The sequence below is a fragment of the Protopterus annectens genome, chromosome 9.part0 (assembly GCF_019279795.1).
Source record: "Protopterus annectens isolate FY-2018-M chromosome 9.part0, PAN1.0, whole genome shotgun sequence".
Classification (NCBI taxonomy): Eukaryota; Metazoa; Chordata; order Ceratodontiformes; family Protopteridae; genus Protopterus; species Protopterus annectens.
Genome location: NC_056743.1, coordinates 94,579,996 through 94,606,604, shown reverse-complemented (window position 1 = coordinate 94,606,604; position 26,609 = coordinate 94,579,996). Strand labels below are relative to the sequence as shown.

At 38.3% G+C, this 26,609-nt stretch overlaps 1 protein-coding gene across 2 annotated transcripts in view; it reads right to left on the bottom strand.

Annotated features, from left to right (window-relative positions):
- Positions 1-26,609, bottom strand: part of ATG13 (autophagy related 13) — a 1,186,869-nt gene that overhangs the window by 1,139,061 nt on the left and 21,199 nt on the right. For both annotated transcript variants that reach the window (XM_044082606.1, XM_044082607.1), the window contains exon 3: positions 14,660-14,741. In XM_044082606.1, coding sequence (XP_043938541.1) covers positions 14,660-14,728 — 69 coding nt within the window. In that variant the 5' untranslated portion in view covers positions 14,729-14,741. The remainder of the gene's footprint in view (positions 1-14,659; positions 14,742-26,609) is intronic.

Genomic DNA, 26,609 nt, shown 5'->3' with positions numbered 1-26,609 from the left:
ATGTTAATACCTGATTTTTGCTGTTTTACCATTTATTGCTAACTTACTTTCAACTTCAACTTGTTGAGTGTTTAAGAAGACATCGTATTACACTACAATCCAGTGTTTAAATACACAAAGTACTTATTTTGAGCTTCTCTTACCAATTTTGGACTGATCCACTTGCTTTAAATTTCTCAGTGTCACATTTTTGCACATTAGACATTCAACACTTGTATCCATAAATATATAACTTTTATGGCTTTGTTCTACCACATATACCTTTTTCAGTTTTACATACTTTAGAGTATTTATGTTACAACATCTTTTACACAACCAGTGTAGCAATTTTATTACCCTTATAACCAATTCTCATCCACAGCTCAACATGTATTTCATGATTGTTATAGTTAACTTCAATCTTTTTTAACTAGATTTCTTGCTTTTACTTCCGATCGTATTGCCCCTTGGTTGTGATGAGGATGATGCTGGGCTCTCCTGTAGAGGATGCCTTTTCAGAAGAAACATTAAATCTGTTGAGTGAACATTTATTTCAAGTAGGTTGAAGGTGGTCTGACAGTTGTATAAAAAGTACTTAGTTTTGAATCCCTAGAGCCAGACTGAGAGTTCTCCTGTCCTTATTTAGTTATGTTAGGAACCTGGGTGGGAATTCCCAAATATACTCAGAATTAGTCCAAAATGACAAAAAATACACCGAACCCACAGACATTGCCAACATCCTAGCTGACAGGTTGGGCAAATATCTATCCCAGCAGAGTGCTGCCCCTGACATCTCAGATGCTCAGGTAAGAGCTGCCCTCTCCAAAGCAAAAACACAGCATCAATGGGACCATGAACTCCAAGAAGAGTTAAACCCAAACATAAAACTACAGTTCAATCTCAGTCTTACTACAGGATATGTACCCAAAGAGTGGCGTACAGCAACAGTGGTCCCTCTCCACAAAGGTGTGAGCTAAGAAAAAAATACTGAATAAAAGCTAATACATCAAAAGTGTGAGTTTAGTAAATTGCTGGAGTCATTCATATAGGATAAAATTGCATTTTTCATAACGATCAGATAAGAGGCATGTTATTACAAGAAGCAGATTTGAAGCAAAAAATGTATGCGCTGCAAGTGAAATGTTCAGTTAAATAAGATTGTAGGACTTAGAAGTGTATAATTGTGGACGTGAAAGTAAAAGCAAGAAATCTAGTAAAAAAAAAAAAAAAATTGAAGTGAACTATAACAATCATGAAATGCATGTCGAGCTGTGGATGAGAATTGGTTATAAGGGTAATAAAATTGCTACACTGGTTATGTAAAAGATGTAACATAAATACTCTAAAGTATGTAAAACTGAAAAAGGTGTATGTGGTAGAACAAAGCCATAAATGTTATATATTTATGGATACAAGTGTTGAATGTCTAATGAGCAAAAATGTGACACTGAGAAATTTAAAGCAAGTGGATCAGTCCAAAATTGGTAAGAGAAGCTCAAAATAAGTACTTTGTGTATTTAAATACTGGATTGATGTCTTCTTAAACACTCAACAAGTTGAAGTTGAAAGTAAGTTAGCAATAAATGGTAAAACAGTAAAAATCAGGTATTGGAGTGAAACACAGCTGGTAAGTTTTAAAACACTTCCAAAGGCAGCAATTCCATCCAGTGCAAGTCTTTTATTGAAACGAACTGACTTCATCAGACCATAATGCATCACTGATAAGAACTGTCTTATCAAACATCTTGTTCTAAAAACATCAATTACATCACCATATAAAAATGCAAAATATATATAAAAAGATACATGAAATACATAAATACTGATGACAATATATGCTCAAACTAATAAATACTCTCATTTCATAGGGACACACATTTCATGCGCCTATTCTACACAATATATAATACCTTATCATTGAGACCTGGATAAAAGTCTGCCCTAAACCGAATTATCGATTTAGCCTCCTGTGTTTCAGAACGGTTCCAAGTGTCACCATTTGTAGGACCTGTGAAGAGGTGACACACATATGTTCACCTTGAGTCATTGAGAGGTTATTCACAGGTCCTAGATGTGGTGACACTAGGAACTGTACTGAAACACAGGAGACCTTTATCCAGGTCTCTATGATAAGGTACCCCTGAAACAGTTTTTGAAGTCTAGAAGGCTTAGATAGAACCAATTGTTCACCAGTTGGTGAAGACTATTATATATTGTGTATAATAGGCACATGAAATTTGTGTCCCTATGAAATGAGAGTATTTATTAGTTTGAGCATATATTGTCATCAGTATTTATGTATTTGCATATTAGAATATGTATATTTTTATATATTTTCTTATACGTATCTTTTTATATATATATTTATATATGTCTTACTTTTTTTATGTTTATTTTTTATATGGTGATGTAATTGGTGTGTTTAGAACAAGATGTTTGATAAGACTATGATCTTGTCACTTTAAGAAAATGTTTGAATTTGGGTTTTTTGGCGCCTTTTTTGCTATATAAGGAGTTATCAGTGATGCGTTATGGTCTGATGAAGCCCTGTTGGGTGAAAGCGCTTACCGGATTTATCAGCTTGTTTCAATAAAAGACTTGCACTGGATGGAAGTGCTGCCTTTGGATGTATTTTAAAACTTACCAGCTGTGTGGGTATGCCGCAGTGGTACAGCGGTAGCGTTGTTACCTCACAGCAAGAGGTTCTCCCGTTCGATTCTCGGCTTGGCTTGGGAGTGCCTTTTGTGTGGAGTCTGCATGTCCTCCCCGCAGTTGGGTAGCATTCGAAAGACATGCGTGCGTAAATGGGCGTGCCTTCGTTGAAGGTTGGGCGTCGAGCTGGCACCTCGGCGTTTTGTAAAAAAAAAATCTACTGCCAATCATTAGGGGACCGGAGTACCGCTGTGGCGACCCCTTACTGGGAAAAAGCCGAAAGGCAAACAACAACCAGCTGTGTTTCACTCTGATACCTGATTTTTGCTGTTTTACCATTTGGACTGTGAGGGATGTACAGAGCGTTTACTATTTGTGAGTTTTTGTCTTTGTTTGAAGTTAGCAACAAAGCTTTCTATGTGCATGTTATTCAGTTATTCAAGCCATGAGGTGATGCCTGTAGGTAGAATATTCTTTCCTGTGAACTAGATGGAGGTGATGCGTCTAGGTAAAATATTTTTTCCTGTGAACTAGACAGGGAAAGGTAATTGAGTGGGATGTGGCTAAGCAAAAGTTCTGACTCTAAGCTAGAGGCCACCTTTCCTGCTAGTGGTTGATAATGGAGTATAGGCAAAGAGAAAGGAACAGGGAATTACTAAGTAAAAGACTAGCTCTGGTAGGGTTTCTAGTTGAGTCTAGAAAAGAAGTTGTTAAAAAAGGGATAATTAGTAGGATGTATAACATACTGCATAGTAACAGTAAGAATGAGTTGGAGGAGATTAGAAAAGATTTGATGTTATGTTGCATTGGCTGAGAATCACACTGGGGGCTCCCGCTCGGAAGGTAAGAATTCTACCACTGAACCACCAATACTCTGTAATAGTTCAGCACATTACAGACATGTTCTGCCTGCTATGGATTTGAACCCAGGACCTACTACACACATACCTGTAACTCTACCTATTTAGCTACTTGGATATTATGGGAGTGGAAAGGCACCATACAGAGGAATAATGGGAGTACATGTATGGCTCCAAAATCCAGAAGGTTTAGGAATTTTGCTTGTAATCATTTACAGAATCATTTACATGGCTATTTTTATACCCCAAGCTGACTTCTGAGAATTTTCCCTCAAATGCTGGACTGTGATGGGAAAGAGAGAGAACTGAGAGTGTTTTCTTTTTTTTTTTTGGGCAACGGAAAAAAATTGGCAAACTTTAGAAATCCCTTACAGAATTCTTAGTCAAAAGTGTTGGGGGGCAAATGGTTATAACTAAGGAAATTATTTTTCTGAGGTATAGGATCTGAATTGCTCAGACATAGTAAGACTTTACTACATTTAATGCTATTGACCTACAAAAATACAATTACTAGAAGATGAAAATTAAAAAAATAAATAAATAAATAAACCAGCTACTGTCTTTTGAGGAGAGATCTATGCCTGGCATACAGGGCATTGTCAGACCCCACTCTGATGGACCTCCTGCATATCCACAAAACAAACAGCACCTGAATTACCCATTCTAAACTTTAACCTTGCCTGTGGTATAAATAGGACCTGCTGGAGAGAAAGGTATGTATCCCAGAGACTACCCTAACTATAGAACAGGCTCCCCATCCATGTGAAGCAGAATTCCTCTCTAACCCAATTCAAGTGCAGCTTGGACAATTGGATGGGGAACAGGAAATTCATCCCTGGTTTGGCATCTCTGTCTCTAATGGACAAAGGCAACCTGTAAATGGTTCCTGTCCCAGGCCCCTGCTAGTAAATGCTTCTTCTCCCAAACCCCTGATTATACTTATCAAGGGTATCAGAACTTGTCTCATATTTGGGATGCATGGCTATGCTTAAAAAGGCCCTTGTGGTCATTAGCCTACTAAACGCCTATGAAGTACTGAACATTGTAAAGGACATAAAAATAAGTGGAAATGGGATTTTTAGAAAAAAGAATGAGCAGATTACATAAAAAAATGGACTTTGTATGGACATTATGTGCAGAATAGTGTTCAGGAGTAGGAGGAGTAACATTTTAGGGACTGCAGGAATTGAGCAATTCGGATGATAATGGAGTGAGTGAAACATGTTAAAATGTGTACTGCAGGAAAGTAAAAGAAGTGTTAGCATGGTTCTGTTACTATATAGGTATGTGTCTCATTTTTAAATGTCTTGTTTAATAAAGATATTAAAGATGCTTTGTAATAAATGCAAGAGTAGGTAAATCAAGATTGAATTCCAGATAGTTGGAATAAAATTGTTTCTGTTTATGGTCATTCATCTTGCCTTAGCTTGATATGATGAAAAGGAGTTGTGGAGTGCCTGTAAAGTGTGATTTTTACCTTGTAACTGTGTAGACCAGTTTGTCATGTATTCATAAAATTCAGCCAACCATTTTATCGTCTGTATGTACTCCCAAGATAATTTCTGGTACACCTTGAGGGTAACATTGAAACTGAGCAACGTGTAATGGATTTAATGGGTGTGATTGAATATACTGACTTGGTTAACATTGTGATCATTGCAGTCAAACCTGACAAGTCTTAACACTGATATATATATATAGGCAATGTGTTTAATGTGGTAAGGAACATCATAACATTATCCACGTTATATTAGAAAACTTGTTATTCGCAGCATGCAAGTGCAAAATATTTCTGTATACTTGATGCTAATCAATGATTCTGTAAAGTTAAACTAGATAAGGAAGGTTCCAAGCTATGTGTTTTAGTGTGCCTGTAGGAAGATGTGGGCTCATAAGACTTCTAGTCATTATTTTATTAACGTCCAAAGTGTTATAAGAACTATTATATACAGAATTTGAAGGGTTTGAATGTTTTGTTAAAATCATGGATATTGTACCTTTTGGAGGGAGTAACCAGAGGGAAGTATGCAAAGAGACTGATTCATCTACTGGGTAGAGTCAGACAGCATTATTTCAAATTTAAGAAAAGTAAGGGAAATTCAGAGGTGGAATTGGGATGTATGGGTTATATTTTTGTCTTCAGAAGACATGAAACCAGGTGATAGAGCTATGGCATAGATATCTCTTTCTGAAATGTGTGGCATTTAAGAAATTATTGGAACAAGATACAGTACTTGGTGTGAGAAGCATTAAAGAAGTGTTGAATATGTCAGATGGTAAGCTTCCAGTTACTCACGCTTAAGTATTTTGTTTTGAATAAGCTAGTTGTGTTACAGATTGTGGTTATGTAAAATATTGGTGCATTCATTGTGCAAGAATAGAAACCAGTTGTCTGTGGTTCAAAAGTATTTATTAACTACCATGAAAGGTATGCTTTAGATTTCATAGGAACACTTTACAGTTGTGTGTCTTTGAGGGATTTGAGGTGTTTCATCATTCTTTCTTTTTCAGACAAAATTTTAGATTTGAGAGTGATTATAAGCCATTACACTGCATATTCAAACGTCATTGTTTAAGGCAGCACCAAGGTTGTAAAGAATGATGTCTAGTATGCAGAAAACATGAATTTCGATTGCATTGCATTAGATGCTAATGAGGTCAAATGCTTGTAGCAGATATGTTGCATAATTTATCCTTAAAGGATCTGAAAGCATCTATGCTTCAAGCTGAACAATAAGTTAACTTGCTAATACTACAGTTACTTATTAGAGGAAGCTTTAACAGTCCAAGATGTACTGAGGAACATCTAGAAATGAAAGGGATCAAAGTAGTTACTGTCAAACGTTTAGTCACAACAGAAAAATACAATAAAGATTGAAATTCTGTTTTACTTTTTATTTAAACATGACATTAGCTACATACAATGCTTGTTGTTAAAGAACAGATAAACTAGTAGTGGAAATCGCTTGAGAAAGGGTATGATAGAAAGAATGTGTGTCATTTTGCACAGGTGTATGTATGTATGTAGACAGAACTTGCAGTTCAGAGCTTACTATGCTGAATGCTTATCGAAGTTATGTATGAGCAGTAGTACTGTGTTAGCTGTAGAAAGACCACCGAGTAAGACTGTTACAGATCTATTTGAAAGTACGTAACCAATACAGGTTGACTTCTTAAGCAAATTTTCCTAAAGTTGTGACGTTAGCTGAAAGTGAGAGTCAAGTTTAAGTTACATTCAGTGTGCTGAAAGATGTAGTCTTCAGACAGGGTACTCCAGGTGTTATCCTATGAAACAGACGTCTACATTGTACAAGCACCGAGTTCAAGATGTTTGCAGAGCAATGGGAGTTATAGCATGTTGCTTGCAGTCTCTACTGCACGTAATCAAAAGATCAAGCTGGAAGAATTCTCCCAGTGAAGCACGTAATGCAGTAACAGTGACCATCCCTTAGCCCTTCTAGAATTTAGAAATAGTGTTACCTTCTCAAGGTATGCAGTCTTGATCATTGCTAACATTTGTAAATCAAAGTCTGGTTCTAGAGAGCTGACTTCAGCTAGAGTTAGCTTTGACAAAGGTTGTACTCTAAACATACACACCACAACTCTTTCTGATTTATTGGAAGGCAGTAAGATAATTCAACAGAATTCTGTCAAACTTAACTTGAAGCAGTGATTTGGAGGAAACACGAACAGCTAAGATCATTTTATGTTCTTTATAAAGTTTACTGCTGCAGTATGATTAATTAGCTACTGTAATTGGATACAGATCTTTTGAGCACACCTGGAGAAGAGCTGAACTCCTATTCCTGGCTAGGATGATAATTCAGTGTATGGGTAAAAGTGAGAGTAGCCTGCACCATTTTCAGTTATTGCATTGAAGTGACTGGTCATTCCTACATCTGTCCATCAAACACAGGCAACATTCAGAGAAGATAAGTATTCAGTTTTGGATCCTGTTCTACTTCATTTGGTCCTGTTAACTGTGATTTTACAGTGTGATTGATACTGTTTGCAGTCTTTATGCTGTACAACTGTTTTTTTTTTTTTCAACGTCCCAGACATCTCAGGAAAAAATTACTAATTTGGCTGCAGAAGTTAGTTAAATCCTCAGGGTAATTACCAGAGTTGCCTCTTTTGCTTGGGGAAAGACCACGAGTTCTGTTGTACACACTGCATTACACTGCCCCTTCAGAAAGACTCTCTTCAGAACAAATAATGTTCAGGACTGTCTTAAGCAGAACAAGCTTTGGTAATGACTTAAAAGGCATCTATTTTTTCGCCAGTAGGAGAGCCCTTTTTAAGCAGCCCAAAGCATAGAAAAACAGCTCCCCATGTTTGCACTCTTTCTTTACTGTAAAAAAAAAAATAAATAAAAAGACTGCATGCATAAGAAGATGTCCAAGCAGAACCAATGGTTATTGAACCAATATGCAGAGAGCAAGAAGACATAAAAGATAAAGTGATCTTACCAACCTCGTCGCTGTCTGACAGCTTTGCTTCCACTTGGATGCCTCCTTCTCCACCCCTGGTTCCATGGCCTGTTACACTACCCAAGTGGCTTAATCTTTTTAGAATCAGACAGTGAAAATATTTACATTACTTCAACCAGGCTTCTGAATTCATTGAAACTTCCAGGCCAGACACTGGTTTCCATATGCCTATGATAAACATTTGTCCTCTGCATATTTTGGTTGTATCATAAGAACAGTCCTCTTAGAGGAGATCCCAACCATCCCGGTTGAAGAGATGGAGGACCAAAACAAATTTGTTGATGGTTCTTGTGTGTAAAGAGAAATAAGACTTCACCAGTCCCATCATGGTCTGAAGGCTTTGGTTGCACTTAAGCCCTTCTTTGTCCACCACTGGTTCCATGACCCATATGTTTTAATCATTTTTGGAAGCAGACAGTGGAAATATGTGCATTACTCCCAGCTTAGCTTTTCCTGATGCCTGTGAAACTTCCATGTGGACATTGGTTTCCAAGTGCTTGTGATTTATATCCATCTTTGTTGCATTTGGTTGTATTACAAAGATAGTTTTTCTGCAGGAGGCTCTAATCATCTTACTTCATGGGCTCTATGTGGCTCAGTAATATTTCCTGTTTTCTGGCAAAAGCATGCCTTCGCTGAAGAGCCTCCATCCCAGGTGTTGCAGAAGCTGACATTCAGAGTCTAGATGTCTGTCCTGCTGGCATGTGCCTCAGTTTCTACCTCATTCAACTGCAAAAGCTGTTATGATGACTATGTGGCTGTATTGAGTAAAATTTAGTCCCACAACTGGCCCACTGACATTAGGAGTGGCTCCCCAACCAAAAGGCTCCTCCTCAAAATTCCTCTTACTTAGATTTGGATGAGGGAGACTATATGTACTACTGCACTTAATTTTTTAAAATCAGACGTATGCAACATTTTAGCTCTTTGTCCCTTGAGACACACAGAAAACAGCTTTTTGCTATTCCTCTCAAAAACAGATTTCTAGACAGATAATTTCAAGTGCTAACACAAAATGTGTTGCAGACAGAGATTTCTTGGAAATTTTAGATTTACAAAGCCCCAACCATTAAAGTAAATCATCTTGTTTCACTTCTGATACCATGTAACATTTTAGTTCATATTAATAAACATACTCACACTGTACAAAAGTAAAATGGAAACCAGACCACAAAAGTCACAGTCAGGTACAATGACTGCTATAAAGATGCCAGTAAATTAAACAAACAGCATCACATATAACAGAGGACAAGGGCTAGTGGAAGGCTTTTGCACTGAAAAGATCAGCTGAAGCAGGAGATGATGGTGGGCTGTCTGTAGTGGCAGCAAATGAAGCATAACATTAGTGATAAGAAAGAAGTGCAGAATTATTGTGAGCTAATGAAAGTTACCATATATCCACCACGTTTTTTAATGATATAAAGAAGAGAAAAAAAGGTTTTATTTCCAGGGCTCCCAATGGTGGACTGGGAACCCAATCACCAAAGACCTCATAGGAAGTTACTAGGCTAGTGGCCCTGAGGCCCTTACAAGCAGAGCCAAGAACTTGGCCCATGTTCCAACACGTCAGCACCCGATGCCCCTGTCCAGCAGTGACACAGGTGGAATTCCCAGGGTGTATTTTCTGTTCCCCATCCAGTTATCCAGGTAGGACTTAAAAAGGGTTAATGAGGTTGCTCGGCTTGACATAGAGAGGAAGTCTATTCCACAGAAGGGGGAGTCTCTGGGGCACAAATCTGTCCTGCCAAAAATTCCTACTGATATCACAGACCAGGTTGAGGTTGTGCGTGCGGGTTACTCGAGTGGAGTTTGACTTGCGGATATCCAGCAGTCCCATCAAAGCAGGGTCTAAGACTGCTTTGCATGCCAGACAGAGGTCACCTTTGAGGAATCTGTAGGAGATGAGTAGAGGGGCAAGTCTTCTAGCTTATCTGTGTAGGGTAGATGTTTGAAGCACTGGATTCTCCTGTTGAGGAATCTCTGTGGTCGCTCCTCTGTTTTGTGAGATACATGCCAAAAGGGTCATTGTACTCACTAATGGGTCTTACAAGGCAGGGATGTTCTGACTTCCTTGTCCCTGGATGAGATACCCTTACTGATGAGGTGGGTCATGTACAAAGCTTTCAGTACAGTGGAGGCAATATGGTGGTCAAAAGTCAGTTTGCTATCAACCTGGGTGCCCAAGTCCCTCAACTGATTGCATGCTTAGGACCATGTTATTAATGTGATAATTTGTGGAGGCATCACTCTCCCCAAAAGAGATGACGATGATGCATTGTTTTGTCATTCAGTTTGAGGCCATGTTTCTGGCACCAATCATTTGAGTGAGACCCTCTTGAAGGATGTCCACATCACTAGGGGAATTGATGACAGCACCCAGCTTAGTCATCTGCAAACTTGGTCAGCCACAGCCCACTGGTTTTGGCCTGCACCTCAAAAAGGTATATCCTAAACAACAGATGCAGTTGCAAGCTCGATCCCTGGGGTACACTGCTCAATAAAGGTCTACTGTTTGAGGTGGCTTCCCCTATTTTGACTAGGTGGGTTCTGTCAGTGAGCCAGTTTGCTACCCATCTGGTAACATACAGACTGATGCCTAGCTGAGAGAGTTTATCTGTTATACCCGAGTGGGGAAAAGTATCAAAGGCTTTAGCCAGGTCAAAGTAGGCGGTGTGCACCATCTTCCCCTTATCCATGGCTTTGGTGACTGGCTCAAAGAAGTTAACTAAATTTAACAGGCTTGACCACCCCTTGACAAAACCAAACTGTTTGGGATCAAGTGTTTGGAGGTTGCCAATGTCCTTGGTAATGAGGTCCATGATGATCCATTCCATGGCCCTGCAGATCAGGCTAGTTAGGCTGATGGGTCTAGAATTTCCTTGATCGGTTGATGTTCCACCTTTGTGCAAAGGGATGACAGTGGCTGTCATCCACTCAGCTGGGATGAAGCCAGTACTCAGGCTTTGGTTGAATAGGGTGCCTAATTGGTCCTGCAAGTTCCTGCCGAGTTCATGCAGGATGCAGCCTGGGATGTTATCGGGTCCCATGAAGGCTGTACTTTTTGCCTTTGAGGGGGCAGTGATGACTTGCTCCCTAGAGATAAGGGGGGGCAGCTGCTGGGGATGTCCTGATTTACTGATTGGGGACAGAGAAGTTAGGTTTTCACTGAACCTGTCTTCCAGCAGGTTGGCTATATCTATGGCATTTGTGCATGTGGTGTCCTTGCTCACCAATTCTGAGCAGATCCGAGTGCTTCCTTTAAGACTGCAAACATATGTGAAGAAGGCCTTATGACTGTCTTTAGGAGATGTGGCCAGTTTGGATTCAAGGTTTGATTTGGAGGATTTCACTAGTGGTCTTATTTGGTTGTTCAGGGTAAGGCGAGATTGCTTCCAATTAGGCACCTGCTCATTCTTGGTCCTGGACAGCAATTATTTTCCTTGGATTATAGCGTTTATTTATTGCAGATGTCCACCAGACAGATTTACCCTTCCTTGAGGAGGATGATTTTGTCCAGTGGGGTATTCCTGATTCCATGCAGCTATATAAATGCTCATATAATACTTGGTATAGGTTTGGACTTGCATGCCAGTTCTTATGGAGGGAGATGGGGCTGTGAAGCTGTTTATACCTTCCCTCAGGAGGTTGTAATCAACTTTGGAGAAGTTTTTTTGTTTGACCCTAGCTAGTGTGGGGGGGGGGGGGGGTCAGGGGAGATGGTGACTTCAAAATTGACCGCTTTGTAGTTGGATCTTACCAGGGAGGATGACACTGTAGGGATGCTGCTGTGGTTACTCATGTTGATTAATACCAAATCCAAGACATTATCAGCTCTTGTGGGGGTGTCGATCAGCTGGTTTAAGGCATATGCATGAACGAAATCAAGGAATCTCTGGGCATTTGGCATGAGTATTTCTTCCAATCTATGGTTGGACAATTAATGTCGCCCAGGATCAGGGTAAAGGGTCAAATCTTGATAGATTCGAAGAGGTTCAGATAGGTGGAGTGGGCATCTTGAGTCAAAGTTGGGAGCCTGTAGCTAGCTATGATTTGAATAGGGGTCTTGTCAACGGTTAACTGCACCTGGAGTGTTTCATTTGCATCATACTGTTTGACCAGCCTGGAGATATGCATGTCTTTAATATATATTGCAACTCCACCTCCTTTTGCTTTGCTGCCCACAGCTTGGGGTTTGAATGTATGATAGGATGAGTAACCCGGTACGGGTGGAATGCTCTCTGCAAGTTTGAACCAGGTTTCTGTGACTGCAATAATGTCAGCATCTTCCAGGATTAAAAATACTTACAATGAGTGCAGTTTGGTGTTTAGATTCCTATTATTTAGCAGCATGACCATGAATTTGCATTTTGATCTCATGGCATTGCCTAAAAAAAGGCACTATGGAGAATGCAACAGCCTTTGTCATAAGCCTGAAGCCCTAGGGAGACAGATGCAGGCCATCTCTGGCAAAACATCGTGGTCTGTCGATCATGTCTTCCCAGGCTGTCAAGGTACTGGATCCCCTTGGAATGACACCAAAAGCTAGGCCAATTGTTAAAGTGTATCATTTTCTGTTTGTACTGAGCCCTCACTCTGGCTGACAGTAGAATGCTGCTTAAGGCTTCAAACATACCGCTTGGGACACATATTCAGTGAGCTCGATCATGTCTCTCTTCATCTAGTCCAGGAAGGTATGCCTCAAGTCATTCACGCCACCATGGACTACGACAGAGTCATAACAGTATCTATTGTTGAGAGACTTTAGTGCATGGGTGATATGGCAGATACTGACACATGACACACAACTAACCCGGACTTTCTCCTTATCTAGCCTGGTAAGGAGCACATCTGTGTGCGTCTCACAATGGAGTTTCCTATGACTAACATGGTGGCTTTATGTTTAGGCCTTAGTGGCTGTGAGACACAGGTGTGTGGACTGTGTGTGGTGTGGTGGGCAGTGGAGTTAACGTGTGTTTTTGCCTCGGAGGTCTCTTATTTGGGTATGCTTTTAGTGAGGACCTCCGCATATGTGGGTATGTATTGTATAGGTGTGGGCGGTGTCTGAGGTGTGGCGTTTGTGTTAACAACCTTCTCAGTGTCAGACATACTGGCTTGTAAGAAACAGAGCATAGACTCTAGTTTCTTAATGTAGCTGCATCTCTCACAGACTGTGTTCCTAGGTTGTAGTGGTAGAGGGTTGCATTGTTACACTAAGGCATTTATTACACTATCTCAGGATGCCCATATCAACCAGACTGGCAGGAGAAGCCATAGGAAATTGTCCCACTATATTTGTAATAATCTGAGGGAGAGAGACCACAGAGAGCCAAGGGGTAAAGGGTGGAAAGACTAAGAGAAGGAGCACTACTAGGTGATCACACAAGTGCTACTATGGTAAAATTTGTAGCTGGAATACCTCACAATGGGTTAAAAAACAGTGTAGCTGCAATGCATTATGTGCAAACAAGCCCAAACCAGCTCAAAATGCTGGGTTTAAATACCACAAAAAATAGAAAATTCTAGTAACACAGAAATCTAGCCAATCCTGCTAGTCTCTGCTTTCTTTACTAGCTTGTGCCAGATAAGGTCCAGGCAGCCCTGCTACTCTCACTAGCAGAGGGAATAGGCTCTTACCAACACAAGATGGCTGCCACACTGAAGACTTAACCCTGGGAAATGGGCACACCAACTGCTTTCACTTACACAGTGTCTCTGTGGAAACTTCACTGGAACACAGTGAACTGTTTTCTTTTTCTTTTTTTTTCCAGATTAAATGTATAACATAATTGTACTTTTAGCTTTAAGACAATTTTCTAAATCTCAGTGGAAGCATGCCAGATCAGCAGAATTCACTTTAAATCAAAAGTGAATCCACAAAAAATAATAATTAAAAAAAAAAGGATTGCGCCAAAACAACTTTTAGTGAACCTCAGTTGTACTTTTGCTTTCAGGGATGCAAGCCCATATGCATCCCCCATCTGGAGGGACACCGCCACTCCCAAACTTATATGCCTACTCCAAGGTTGCACAACAGTGTAGAAAAAGGGACTTTTTCTTCAGTCTTTCAGCAGTTGAAGAAATGGCTTTCGACAGACTGACACGTTTCCATCTCAGTGATTAAACATCAATGCAGTAGGCCCCTACCATTGTCTTGAAAAAGTGAACCATTGAGGATTGTGTGAGTTCTGAGTAGAAGGCCTTGGAAGAGAATGTTTGCTGCTACCATGGACACTAACAGACACACACACACACACACACACACACACACACACACACACACACAGGTGAACAAAAAGCAATGGTTATCTTTCCTGACTCTATAATCAAGTGCAGACAACAGCAAAATATGTTTTAAATCTCTAATGATTTGAGACAGAAAAAGAGTACCAGCATTGCCCAATAACCACCAATCACTAATAAGAACTGTCCTCCAAATCACCACACGCACCTTTACATGCCAACCGATGAAATGAAAAAGGTTAATGGATGAAAGGTGTTCCTGAACTGTTCAAAAGAATGCTTGTCAAACTGACCAGTGAATATCAAAAGCAAGTCTATGCTGCAGAAAGTTAGCATAAAAGGCAGAGGCTGTGGAGAACAAACCTTCAGCAGACAACTGTATCTGCTGAAGGCTGTAAACCAGAACAAAGATTTTAAAATGTCAATTAAAATTCTTACCTTAAGGGCAAAGAACTTGATGAATTTGTCTAAGTCTTTCCTGTCCTGTGCACTGAGGTCAGTGTCCATTGTGAAAACAAGCCTGAAATGAAAACAGATCAGCTGTAGAAGACAAACATATTCTAAGTCAAAAATAAGTAAAATGTACATAATAAAAGAAAAGCTACCAACATCCAGAAATAAATACTGGGAAAAAAATAACAGTATAGCTTACATCAAATATTCATTCCCTGCAGGTTTCTTCCCGGATTGCATATAGTGGTAAAAATACATTTCCGTTTTCTATAATAGCTCACTGAGTTCCAGTTCATCTGCTGATATGGCTTTATCCCTACCAGAAGTCCAAATTCTCCACTATGGCCTCACAGTCAATTACCAAAAAGCTATCTAAGACATCACAATCAATGTTATAATCACCACCAGTTACGATGATGGCAATACAGACAAATACATTTTTTAATGCGGTGGTGCAGCGTTAGCATTGTTGCCTCACAGCAAGAAGTTCTCCCATTCGATTCTCGGCTGGAGTGCGGAGAGTGCCTTCTGTGTGGAGTCTGCATGTCCTCCCCACGGTTGGGTGGGCATTCGAAAGACATGCGTAAATGGGCGTGCCTTCGTTGAAGGATGAACGTCGAGCTGGCACCTCGGTGTTCGTGAAAATCTACTGCCAATCATTAGCGGACCGGAGTTCCGCTGTGGCGACCCCTAACCGGGAAAAATCGAAAGACAACAACATTTTTCAACAACTGTTTTAATGTACATGACCTTAGTAAAAGCAGTGAAGAATAATATTTTTAATATAAACACAAACAAAAAAGTTATATTCAAATACGAGCTCTCAGTACAGCTGTCGAGATGCCACTGCCATTGAACATGGCTATAACACACTGACAAGAGATACAGTCTAACTACACAACATCCAAGTCAATGTTCCCAGTTCATTATCATTAAAACCACATACCCATACAAAATATTCTCCTTTTTTAAAATAAAATTTCTATATGGTAGTAAGCAATAAGTTACATTGAATATTTTAAAATTAACCTGTAAAATTGTCTGGCAGTTGACTTACAGGCTTAAGGAGCTGTTAACGAGTGGACTCCTGTGGTCCTGTGGCGCAAGGACTTTCCATAGACTGATCTTTAGAGATTAAAGCTCCTAGAAGACTGTGACTGGCATCTACTGCAACATAATTAGCCTATTCATAACACATTTTTTAAACGTTTGATCATCTGTAGAAAGTCATACAAGAATTTCAAAACTATTTCCTGTTTGAAGCTGTATTCCCAAGATACAGCTTCTTCAAACACCTTTCTTAGTTATCTCAGGTACATTACATACAAACTTTGTAAGCAAATGCATTGTTACTTGAGACCTATGTACTGCCCATCTCCCAGCAGCAGCATCTACATGGCAGCTCAGTATATTTTTTCTGGATTAAGATTCAGACCCTGCAAATGTCAGAACATGACTCGTACATCACACGTATCACACTGATTTTACAATGACTGTTATGCAACTTGAAATTAAACTATCTCAACCTATTCCTCAGTTGTATCAGTCTCTAGTCATGCATTGCAACTTGAAATTAAACTATCTCAACCTATTCCTCAGTTGTATCAGTCTCTAGTCATGCATTGCAAGTCCAATTCCACTCCAGTAGATGACAAATTAGATTTACAAAAACTTCTGGGTCTTTATTTGGACAACAGATCCTTAGAAAAATACAAAATAGAAGTCTGAGGAACTTTTTGAAGGTTAGTTAAAATGTTCATAATTTAGTACTACATGAATGAACAAATTTCTACCTACCAGAAACTTTTCTATATGCTAGTGAGAAAAACTGAGCAGCTGATATTCTTGATGCTTCTCTTTCAAATGTAAGCAATGTGCAACATTTTTATTGTGATATTAAAAGAGTTTGAGGTTAAAGGAGAACAGCACCCACAGACAAAAAAAAAACATGTTTATTTTATCAAATCTTAATGTTACCTACATTTTAACACTACTTTATATACTTTTGTATATTATTAAAATGTAATTCCTGACTCTGCCCATGTGAGGTCTGGCATTTTGATTTTTTTAGTCTATTCCATGTATCCCACAATGCAGTGTTTGGAAAAGGGGGAAAAATAAATCAAATGTACTGAGAGGTGATTAAAACTGGAGGAATACATCAACTCAAATAACAAAAGTATGGAAAAAACAGAAGAAGCTTTAGCTATCTATTCAAATGAACTGATAAAACTGCAAAAATCAGAAGATGAAATGAGGAAAAGGCTGAGTATAAAACTTTGTAAGAAGTGTTGTTTCAAAAAAGGTAGGGTTAGAAGACAGAGTGAGCAGAGAAATACTAAGATTTTCTGCTGTAGCACTGAAATTAGAAGGAACAGACTGTATTTATTTTATGAAAGCAGAAATAAATAACTGGACTGCTATTCCACAACAGGATTTGTTAACGGAAAGGACACTTTACATGTATGCTCCAAACCTGGCCATGAGAAAGCAGTTAGGACCTGTATTAGTAAATGTGCAATCATAGCAACAGTAAGACCTGATCCGTCAAAACTGTGGCAGAATGGAAGGGAATTAAAAATTGGAGACAGCAGAGAGTTTGTGGAAAATAATTATTCACTTGTACACCAGACAGAAAAGAAGCAAAAACTTTATCCCAGCAATTTGGGAATGTCAAGAGGCAGATGTGAGATTCAAGCTACAGTATCCAGCCATCTTCAGAATACTTTTCTTGCAGGATCCAAGTAATTTTTGGATGTAAAATGGGCTAAGGAAGAAATTAAGAATCAGTCATACCTTGGACTTGAACCAGGCAGAGGAAGATGATCTTGAAGACCAACTACACTGAAATTACTGATTAAATTGAAGACTACAAAACATCGATCACATTTGTGAAATACGGCTTTGAAAGAAAAAGTTGCCAAGAAAGACTGGACTTTTGTTGACTTTGTTAAACGTGTGGGTGAACTACAAAGCATATACTCCAGTTTATGTTGTTAATGTTTAGAGGAACACTATGGGGGAAGTAACCAAGTAAACAATTTTGCACTTTTTAGTATTTATATGAAACATTTATTTCCATAAACTATATGCAATATACTAAAGTTGTTTTGTGTAGTGTGTAGCCAGGGGTATATTAAACGTGTGTGTGTGTGGGGGGATCTTTTCAGTTACTTTTATATGTGTTCAAGATACTGAAGTAAACAAGTACTTTTTTAGTTGTAAGAAATACATGCTTTATAGTATAAAAAGAAAAGAAAGGCCAAACAAAAGCAAGTTTAAGTTAATATGCTGTGATCTTGGGCTGCTGAGGTGGAGTGTCATGTATAGTAGCCGTGCACAGATTGTACTATATTATGCATATATAAATATGTACACATATAGACATACACACACACACACACACACACACACACACACACACACACACACACACACACACACACACACACACACACACATATATACATACACAGAATTAAGACAGTTTTCTTATTTTTACAAGGGTGAATGTCTAGTTTAACGACCTTTGCTTAAGTTATAAACAATTGTTTTTTAAGCAAGTAAGGTTGAAAAAATAGACAAGATGATGAAAGCCATGCAAAATGCTAAGATTCCTGCAAATGCAAAGTTATCATCTTGTTATTTCCATTAGCAAATGCTTCCATTGGGAAACAAGAAATCTGCAGCTGAAGGCAACTGCACATTCTGTCAAGTGAAATTTACAAAAATGCCTTCATATATATGTATGCAGAGTTGTTGGCTGTGTTTTTTTCTCATTGTTGACTACTTTTACACAGAGATGAGCTGTTTGCAGATGAAAGCAATTAATCTTGGCAGTTCTGAGCTTTCTTTGCTGAGGGAAATGTATAATTTAAAGGTACAATGGCAAGCAGTTAAATTACAACATTCAAACATTGGACCCTACCCAGTTTGGCTTTAAGGGCAGATCATGCCTCCTAAACCTGGTGGACTTCTTTGAGACAGTTACCAAGGCTTTAGACGAGGGAAAGGAGGTCCACACAGCCTACTTACACCTCGCAAAGGCTATGGACACCATTCCCCATTCTAGTATTATACACAAGCTCACCAGCCTAAACATAAACTCCTACGTCAAGAGATGGGATGCCAATTGGCTCAGAGAGAGAACCCACACGGTGAGAGTTGCAGGTTCTAGGTCAGACTCTAAACCAGTTACAAGTGGCGTCCCCCAGAGCTCAGTCCTGGGACCCCTCCTGCTCAGTATATACTTCTCAGAGGTGCAGGCAAGCACAGGAGGACTATGGCTGACAAAGTTCGCAGATGACTGCAAACTGGGGGCCATAATTGACTCTCCAACTGATACAGACATCCTCCAGAAGGGTCTCACTAAGACGGATATCTGGTGTCAAAATCATGGCCTCAAGCTAAATGTCAAAAAGTACACAGTCATCCCCTTTGGAAAAAACAAAGTACCAGCAAACTACCACATATGCGGTAGTCCCCTAAATACAGAAAATGTAATAAGGGATCTGGGGACCCAAGTGGATAGTAATCTCTCCTTTGATAATCATATTGCCAAGGTGGTTAGGAAATCCTTCTATGTGGCCCACCTAATCACAAAAGGGTTCGCATCTAAAACAAAAGAGGTTATTGTGCTCCTCTACTCATCAGACCCATCATAGAGTACAACACCCCATTTGGAATGTACCTTACAAGACACCTGCAACAACTGGAAAAAACACAGAAGTACCTCACCAAGAGGATTACTGGCCTCAGACATATGCCCTATGCAGCCCGTCTGAAGAAACACCAGCTGTACTCGGTTGCATACCGCCTACTCAGAGGTGATCTCTGCCTGACAAATAAGGCCGTGTCCAACCCAGAATTGATGGACATGCTCCACCTAAAACAAAAATCCCAAGAGCCACACACTAGGGATCTAAAACTCACCACAACGATAAATAGGACGTGCTGGAGGGATGCATTCCTGTCCCTGAGACTCCCCATGCTTTGGAAAAGGATTCCAATCTACATTAGGCAGAGCCCCTCAATAATACTCTTCAAGAGAAACCTTGACGAGTGAATGAGAAACAGAAAACTTACCCCGGGGATCACTGCAGTGGCTCTGCTGGACAGCGGCACAGGGAACTAATGGCTCTGCTGGACCAAGACACAGGGAACTAATCAAAGGGGGCAGCAAAAGCAAACACATTCTGGGCTAGGCTTCTATGAACCTATAAAAAAAGTCTGAAATTATGGAAGATTAATAAGAAAAAGCAGCCTCCCCAGCAGCCTTAATACTGTAATGCATTTAATAGAACAGTGCACAATATAGTTTTATTTAAAGATTCGCAGTGCATGTTTTCTTATGGCTAAAAGTTTTTCTGAAAACATACAAGCTGTTTTTTCACACCTGGGAGTGGAACACAGACAAGAAAACAACAGGCAGCAATCTGTGTAAGTTGGAACACTGGCTACGACATGCACTTTATCATTGTTAATATTAACTTTAGGTTAAATTCCTATGGGTGCAGCTGTCAATTTGGGGCAACTGTTCCTATCTGAAGGCTTAAACTTCATTTTGTTGTAAGTTAATAGGGGATGGGGTGCTATAACAATGAACTTAGTTTTTTGTTTGAGGGTATTCATTAAAACAAAAAGTACTGAAAAATGTGACGGGTTCAAACAGAGATGAAAAGAAACAAACATATAGATCATCAGTCCATCAAACATTATTGTGTGCATGTAAGAAAAAAGCTGAAAACACATTAAAAACTGTCAATGTAACAGTTAAGAAAAATAGCTTTTTATCATAACAGCTAAGCTAAAGAAATTATCTTGGAGCATAAACAGCATTACAGATATGGACAAAAAAGAAAAAACATTGAATTATGTTATACATACAGTGAGCAAACAGCAATGCTGCAGGAAACAAATATGGAAAGAAATGAGCATGTGACTTTCACAAAGGATTTCAGGATGGATATTCATCAGAATATCAGGGACAAGAAAAGAGAGACTAATAATAGTTGCTAAAGGGCAACAGAAGAGGAAAAAAGATAATAATGGTAGATGTGTGGTAGTAAGGGGCTATTGACAGGAGAGGAGGTTTACAGTGACATGTTATTAATATTCTACCTAAAACTGCTATTATGTTCCTTAAAAGAATTGTAGGAGAAATGATAAGCTTTCAGCAAAGATTATTATTTACAGCTGGGGACAGAAACCAGATAAAGAATAGGAGGAAGTATCAGTGAGACCTAGAAAGGAAACTATAGCAAAACACGGTAGATTTCTGAATAAATACAAGATAAGATTTGGTATGGAGTATGTCTATTCAGTATTAGGAGCACAGTCAGAGTTCTAGACCTCACAGAAATGTTATTATACCGGAACATGTGTACCGAAAGCTTTGACACACATCCAGTAACTATTTCGGATTAAGCACAAATAAAGAGTAAGATAAAGATGCAACATACTGATATAAAAATTAGACAATGGTGTTGTCCTACTTATCCGTTGAAAATATGAATTTAAGAAATGGGAAGTGGAAATGATTAGGGAGTCATTATGAAAGATGGATAAATCTTCAAAAGAGATAGGTAGCCAAACAGGACAAAAATGAACATGGAGTTTAAAAACATATATGGGAAGGGAATAAGAGAAACTATTTACAGAGGTTGACAAAAGTTAAAAGTACTGCAGAGTAAGGAGTAATTCACAGAACAAAAAAGGAGAAACTGCAGAATGCTAAAAGGAAAACACTGGAATATTTAAAGAAAATGAATGTGTTTAGGTGTTAATCTACTTGTGTTTAATAACTTTACAGCACAAAAATGGTTAGCACAATGAATTACCAAACTCAGAAAGCCTGCAACAAGAAAAGCAACCAGAGATCCTATAAATATACATTTCTTTAATGCTTGTTTTATAAAATTTCTTCTAACTTAAAATATCTGCATTGTTTTCACACATTCCTTTTTCATGCAAAGGACAGTCTGACTTTTAAGAGTTCATTAGAGCTTAGCAAGCAAGGGGTAAATGTTTCTTCTAATCATGCAACCTTAAAGAAATGTATGCATCCTTTATTTTATATAACATACACATGCATGGAACACAGCTGGAGATAAGCTTGTTGAAAATGGACACATAAACCATGTCAATATAATAGCATGAAAATGTTTTAAGTTATCCTCTCATCTTCACAAATATGAAAGTTCTGAACCTTGTATGTGTTTTTCTATTTTATAAAATAAAAGGACTTGTATTTGTGCATATTACTGAAAGTCTCTTTACATTATTCCGTATCATGATATTATTCTAATAAATAATTTGTCTGTATCCAGAATTTTTGACTGCTTGTATATTTAACTTAATAGTTGCATGACATTAGGTGTTGACAAATCTTCCATTTCTAACGCAAAAGATGCATTTGTCGGCACAATCCCAGGTAGGAAACTTCATCCCACGGCATAGTTATTGAAGTCACTGTCCGTTTTGAAAAAATGTCTGCATACCTAAGTAACTTTAAAGCAGAGATAATGAAAAATTAGCTCTCCTAATATAGTAGGAATCTTTATGCAACTAACAAGGATGGACAAGATCCAAAAAGGTAGAACAACTCTGACAGAAAATTTGTTAAAACTGTAGAGAAAACATTCTAAAATGATGCAAGAGGAAGAAAACAGCCAAAGGTGAACTACTATGTGAGAACACTCACAAACTAAAATCTACTCAAAAACGTCGGGATATTATGGTGGCTGTCAAAAAAGCAATTACTAGAAAATGGAAATCAAAGTCTAGACCAACTTTACTAGAAGTAGTGAAAATAGTAAGAGAGATGAAACAACTGGAACTGGGATCTTTAAGAAAGGGAAGGAGCAAACTACATAGGAAAATGGGAATTGTGGGAACAATATCTGCAGAGCAGGAACGAGGTTTAACAGGCAGGATTTGAATGAGCTATATAATGCATAACTGATAAGGACTAGATGGTTTATAAATGGTGTACAATGTTTACAACTACAGTTTTTTCAATGGTGTCTGTGTTATAAACTGTTTGCAACAAAAGTGACATCATTTTGCACGTTTTTCATGTATACAAATGTAAGATTATTAAATTTACACACATGACAAAGGTAAAGATGTTTGGAAAAATAAGTTGAGATATTGTACAGAAATCGGATCAGAAATGCAGCAACAAAGATCTGGACAGGATAGTCACAGTAGAGCGTTAGGGGGGGCAGGTTTCTTGGGAAAGTTTTATTTGCTAAAAGGTCCAAATATCTGGTGGGCTTACTCCTGCTGTTATTAAAGAAGGACCTCCTCTTACCGAACTTTACTGTTCTTAAGGGACATTGTTTTTCACTGGGAATGCTAGAGTATGGGTTTTCAACTCTAGGATTTAAATGGTACTCCTTAACCAGGTGCTCTCTTCTGTGCATAAAATAGAAAATGGTCATGACTCTGATATAAGGGGATTCTGGAATATGTAGGAAGTTTACTATTCATTATGTTTTACCATCTTCGTAATCTTAACACTTTTATTAAATTATCACGCAAAACATAGGCATTTTTTTCATTTAAATACAATATATATCACATATATTTTCTTAGATCCCATCATCAGCCTAACCTTATAAAAAATTACTGAATTCCTGCCTTCCCTTATATCTCGTAAACCAAATCCAATATGAACACAAACTTGTAAAACAGGAAACAAAGGCACAGAAACGGTGGTACTAAAAAAAACTCCGAAAGAAATTTATTACAGTAAGTGCTTTCGTACAAATAAATATCAGTACTTCATCAGACTTTACTGCAAGATGAAACTGGATGCTATTAAATATCTTCAAACTGGTCAGATGAGGCTAATTACATAATTAATTAATGAATAGTCAAAAAACATCAGAAGACTGCAGAAACTACAAAAAAATCATACAAAAATTCACAGTAGTCAGATTAAATCAATTATATACATATTATACAATAAAAGCCATCACAGAAAAAATACTCTACTTTAAATTTTTTTATCTATGCAGGCTTCTTAAGTTCAAGATGCAAGCTATAGAGCATGCATCATTTATACCTGGATAATTAAAAGCATCAACTCTGAGTTGCCATATTAATTCACATCTCTCTAGCCATAAAGAGATAAGCCCCCCCTCTAATTTTGGCCCCAATTTAAAGGTGAAATTATGTTAAGGGTTCTCAGCCACATGTTTAGCTAGAGCGTTCAGACTTACTACTTCTAATTCTATATTGATGTTCATAAATGCGGTCCCTTAATCGCCTGTCAGTTTTCCCTATATAGAAAACTGGGCAATGTTTACACTTAGCCAGGTAATTAACACTTTTGGAATTACAGTTACATCTCCCATTACAGGAAAAATTAATAGCATTAATACAAAAATGTAAACCTGTATCTATAAACCTACAGTAAAGGCAAGACTCACACTTGCACATGCCCTTAATCCTAGGTTTAAAAGTTTTAAATTAGCTGCCATAAAAGAAATCTTTTTAATCCCTACTCCTAAATAATTTATATTAATATGTCCCCATAAACATGGGTATTGCTGAACCAATTCATATGTAGGTACATAACTTACGGCTATAGACCTTGTTTATGTTCATAAACTTTATATCCCCAAAACACTTAAAACTGTGTCAGAATGTTCCACAACACTGAGCTGTCTTTTTCTGGATTTAATCAGGCACAAAATAATATAATCTGCAAATAAAACCAACTTTCCTTGACTACCATACCAATTATATCCTTGAATTTCTGAGTACTTAATTTTCTTTGCCAGTGGTTCTAAATATAAAGCAAGTAAATGGGAAAGAGGAAAACACTGTCTGGTTCCTTTGTTCAAGCATAACTTTTCAAAGAACCCTCACATTTTAATACTGTTTCTCCAATCATTCATTCATAAATTCTTCTAATTAACCTCATCACTCATAAAATACCAGCTTACTCTGTCAAATATTTTCATTACATCAAAACCCAACAACAGGAGTATTTTCTTATATTCTGCTGCCCTGTGGATCATGACTGCTCTATTAACTGTCAAATGTTTGCCTCCTTTCCACAAAAACACACTGATCCATATTAAATCAATTTTGGCAACATCTCTGCCATTTGTTTAGCTAAAAAAAAAAAAAAGACAAACACTTTATAACCATGGTTTAAAACTGAAACAGGTACACAAGAAGATGGGTCTGAAGGGTCTTTGGCATCTTTGGGTAACACAGCCACCACAGCTTTCTTCTAAGATGGTGGTGACACCCCTCCTTTTAAAATAGTTAAACAAAATCTTCCAGATCTTTACCACCGTCTTCCTCCTAAATTCCAACCTTCCACTGGAATACAATCTGTTCCCAGAGACTTTCCAGAAGATTGACTAGACATCACTATTTTTATCTCATCTCCTAGCTTAACTGTTAGTTGTTGAGCCTCATCCACCTTTAACCTTGGCATAATTAAGTCTTCCATAATGATTTCCATTTGTATTCTTTTTTGGATTTCCATATTTCTTTGCTTTACACAAATTTTCGTAAAACTTCTAGAATCTCTCTAAAACCTCTATTAGTGCTCTCTAGATGTTTTTCTTGTTATAGGCTCTCAAAGTTTGGTGACAGGCCTTTCAACATTCTGTTGCCCAAATTGTTGTACTAGGAGTTTTTGTGTTATGGAGTCATCAACTACATACATCAACAGTTGTTATCATTATAGGCGGTAGTCTACTTAACACCGAACGTGTGATAAGACACCTGGGGACACAGGTGGACAGTAGTCTCTCCTTTGATAATCACATCGCCACAGTAGTCAGGAAATCCTTCTACGTGGCACACCTCATCACAAAAGGTTTCTCATCCAGGAAAAAAAAAAAAAAGAGGTCATTGTTCCCCTCTACTCATCACACATTAGACCCATTATAGAGTACAATGCCCCTTTGGGTATATACCTCACAAGACATCTACAACAACGGGAAAGGCTGCAGAAATACCTCGCAAAGAGAATTACCGGCCTCAAACAGATGTCCTACACAGACCATCTCAAAAAACTGCAGCTTTACTCCGTCGCATATTGCCTACTCAGAGGCGATCTCTGCCTAACACACAAAGCTATGTCAAACCCAGAGCTTTTAGACATGCTCCACTTAAAGAAATCCCAATCCCTACGAGCTACACGCTCTAGGGACCTAAACCTTGCCACCACAATAAACAGAACATGCTGGAGGGATAGATTGCTGTCCCAGAGACTTCCCATACTCTGGAACAAACTACCTATCTATATCAAACAAAGCTCCTCATTAGCACTCTTCAAGAAAAATCTTGATGATTGGATGGGAGATGGGGGAATCACTTCTGTGGCTCTGCTCGACAGTGGCACAGGAAAATAATTTTCTTGGGTGGCAAAAACCAGGGTACCTTTTGGCTAGGCTTATATAGGTCCTAGGGCCAATAGCCTAGTACCTACCTATGAAAAATACTTACACAACTTAATCTTTCTAATTTCTTGCATATTATCCAGATATTACCTTATTTTCCCTTTAGCATTCAACATTTGCTCCTTCTCTTGTTCTGTGAGATTACCCTATTTCTGCAATACTTTGTCAGCCTCGCTAAGTAAATTTCTATTGCTACTTAACCATATCTCTTTCTCTTTTATTTTGACCCCTTTTTTAAACTTCATTTTCATTTTATCCCAGTCACTAGCTATAACTTCTGAAAATATTTCTATCTTCTCTAAAAACTCCCACATAATTCCCACTACTCATTCTATAAATTCCTCTCTTTTTAACAGGCGGAAAGCACCAGTGTTTAATTTTTACTTCATTACCATGCATTTTTACGTTAGTTTTTTACTGGTGCATGATTAAAAATACTTACTGGATATGTATTGAAGCATTCAATTAAATGCAACGATTCCCGTGAAATATAATTTCTATCT